Source organism: Pteropus vampyrus, unplaced genomic scaffold (genome assembly GCF_000151845.1).
Source record: "Pteropus vampyrus isolate Shadow unplaced genomic scaffold, Pvam_2.0 Scaffold10366, whole genome shotgun sequence".
Classification (NCBI taxonomy): domain Eukaryota; kingdom Metazoa; phylum Chordata; class Mammalia; order Chiroptera; family Pteropodidae; genus Pteropus; species Pteropus vampyrus.
In genome coordinates this window covers 1-1675 of record NW_011899147.1, presented here as the reverse complement: position 1 = coordinate 1675, position 1675 = coordinate 1, and the positions used below count along the sequence as shown (strand labels likewise).

General features: G+C 42.7%; 1 protein-coding gene across 1 annotated transcript; it reads left to right on the top strand.

Annotated features, from left to right (window-relative positions):
* Nucleotides 1-405: 405 nt before the first annotated feature.
* LOC105310736 (transcription initiation factor TFIID subunit 1-like) lies at nt 406-1647 on the top strand (the record flags this gene model as incomplete). Its single annotated transcript, XM_011386857.2, has 3 exons — nt 406-554; nt 852-950; nt 1236-1647. Coding segments are annotated over 3 exons (521 nt in total), but the record flags the coding sequence as incomplete, so codon positions are not given.
* Between the last annotated feature and the right edge of the window lie 28 nt (nt 1648-1675).

Below are 1675 nucleotides of genomic sequence, written 5' to 3'. Positions count from 1 at the left end.
CATTAGACAAGGAAAATGTATCTCGGTCCCATACAATGGAAGGGAACGAGGTGGGGATTGAGGGGAAGTAAAATTAGTTTTTCTTTTTAAACCAATTTTTAATTTCCTCCTTGTTTCCATTCTGAATAAGTTGTTTCCTCGCCCTTTACCCTTAAGATAAAATGTTGGAGGTAGAAGGATCCTTGAAGTTCTTTTAGCCTAGTTCCCTTAACTTCCAAATAGGAAACTGAGGTGAAGCTGTGGCTTGCCTAGTTCTTTATTACAAGTTTGGAGACCCGATGAGCCCTTGCCTGGTTTGAGCCTTAGGATGTGGACGTCTGGCCTTTGGTTTGGCTTTCTCCTCCTCAGGCTCACACTCAGGTACTTGGACTTTTCCAGTGTAGTTGCTGCTTTTCCGGGGACTAGAAATAGGGACTGCAAACTATGAAACTGTTATTGATTTCAGTGCAGATGAAGTTCGCAGGAAATCTCTGGTTCTCAAGTTCCCTAAACAGCAACTTCCTCCCAAGAAGAAACGGCGAGTTGGAACCACTGTTCACTGTGACTATTTGAATGTGAGTATTTGCCTTGTTTCTGACCAGACAGGGTTCTCATTGATTCCCCCAGCCTTCTGACTCATGGCTCTGACACAGCCATACAGTCTCCCTTTGGCCTTGCCCTGAAAATTATGTGTACTGTTTAGTGCAAGATTTCCCAGAATGTATTTGTCTAGCTAGAAAGTATTGGGGTTTTTTTTGTTTTGTTTTGTTTTGTTTTAATTTTAAAGAGTAGCACTTTACTGAATAAGTTTTGGTCACAGTGAAGTATTTTTTAATGTGTAGAAGTATTCTGATTTCCTTGTTTCTATTTAGAGACCTCATAAGTCTATCCACCGGCGTCGGACAGACCCCATGGTGACATTGTCATCCATCTTGGAGTCTATCATCAATGACATGAGAGATCTTCCAAATGTGAGTTCATTGCATTCCTATCTACGGTAGTGATGGCTCCGTTCTGTCTGTGACTTCAGAGAGAGGGCAGTATACTCCTGGGTACCCAGAACTCCTAATTTTTTGGGTTGTCTTTTGGGGCTTTTTTTTCCTTTTAAACCATTTAGTAGAGGAAACAGACCTTTTCCATCTAGACAGATTCTTTTGAGAGTCGATGGCCAGGTAGACAGGTAGAGGTGAGTGTTCAGGAATTGGCTCTAACAAGTGTTCTTTGCTTATGGATGGTGCTGGCTCTTGTTTGCGCAGACATACCCTTTCCACACTCCAGTCAATGCGAAGGTTGTAAAGGATTACTACAAAATCATCACTCGACCGATGGACTTACAAACACTCCGTGAAAATGTGCGTAAGCGCCTCTACCCGTCTCGGGAAGAGTTCCGAGAGCATTTGGAGCTCATCGTGAAAAATAGCGCAACCTACAATGGTAAGAATCATCTGTTCTTTGAGTGCGGAGGTCACCTTGCAGATCCTGCTTTATCCCCTACTAGGCTTAAGTTCAGACTAGATGAGACTGACTAAAGGACCTATAACGTATTAGTATATTTTGGGGTCATGAAAGTCAGCTAGTGGACATTTTAGTCATTTAAGATGCAGCTGACCCTTGAACATGGGTTTGAACTGCGAGTGTCCGTTTATGTGCAGATTTTTCAGTCGATCCTTGAGGTTCAAAGCCAGGTTGTTCCAGG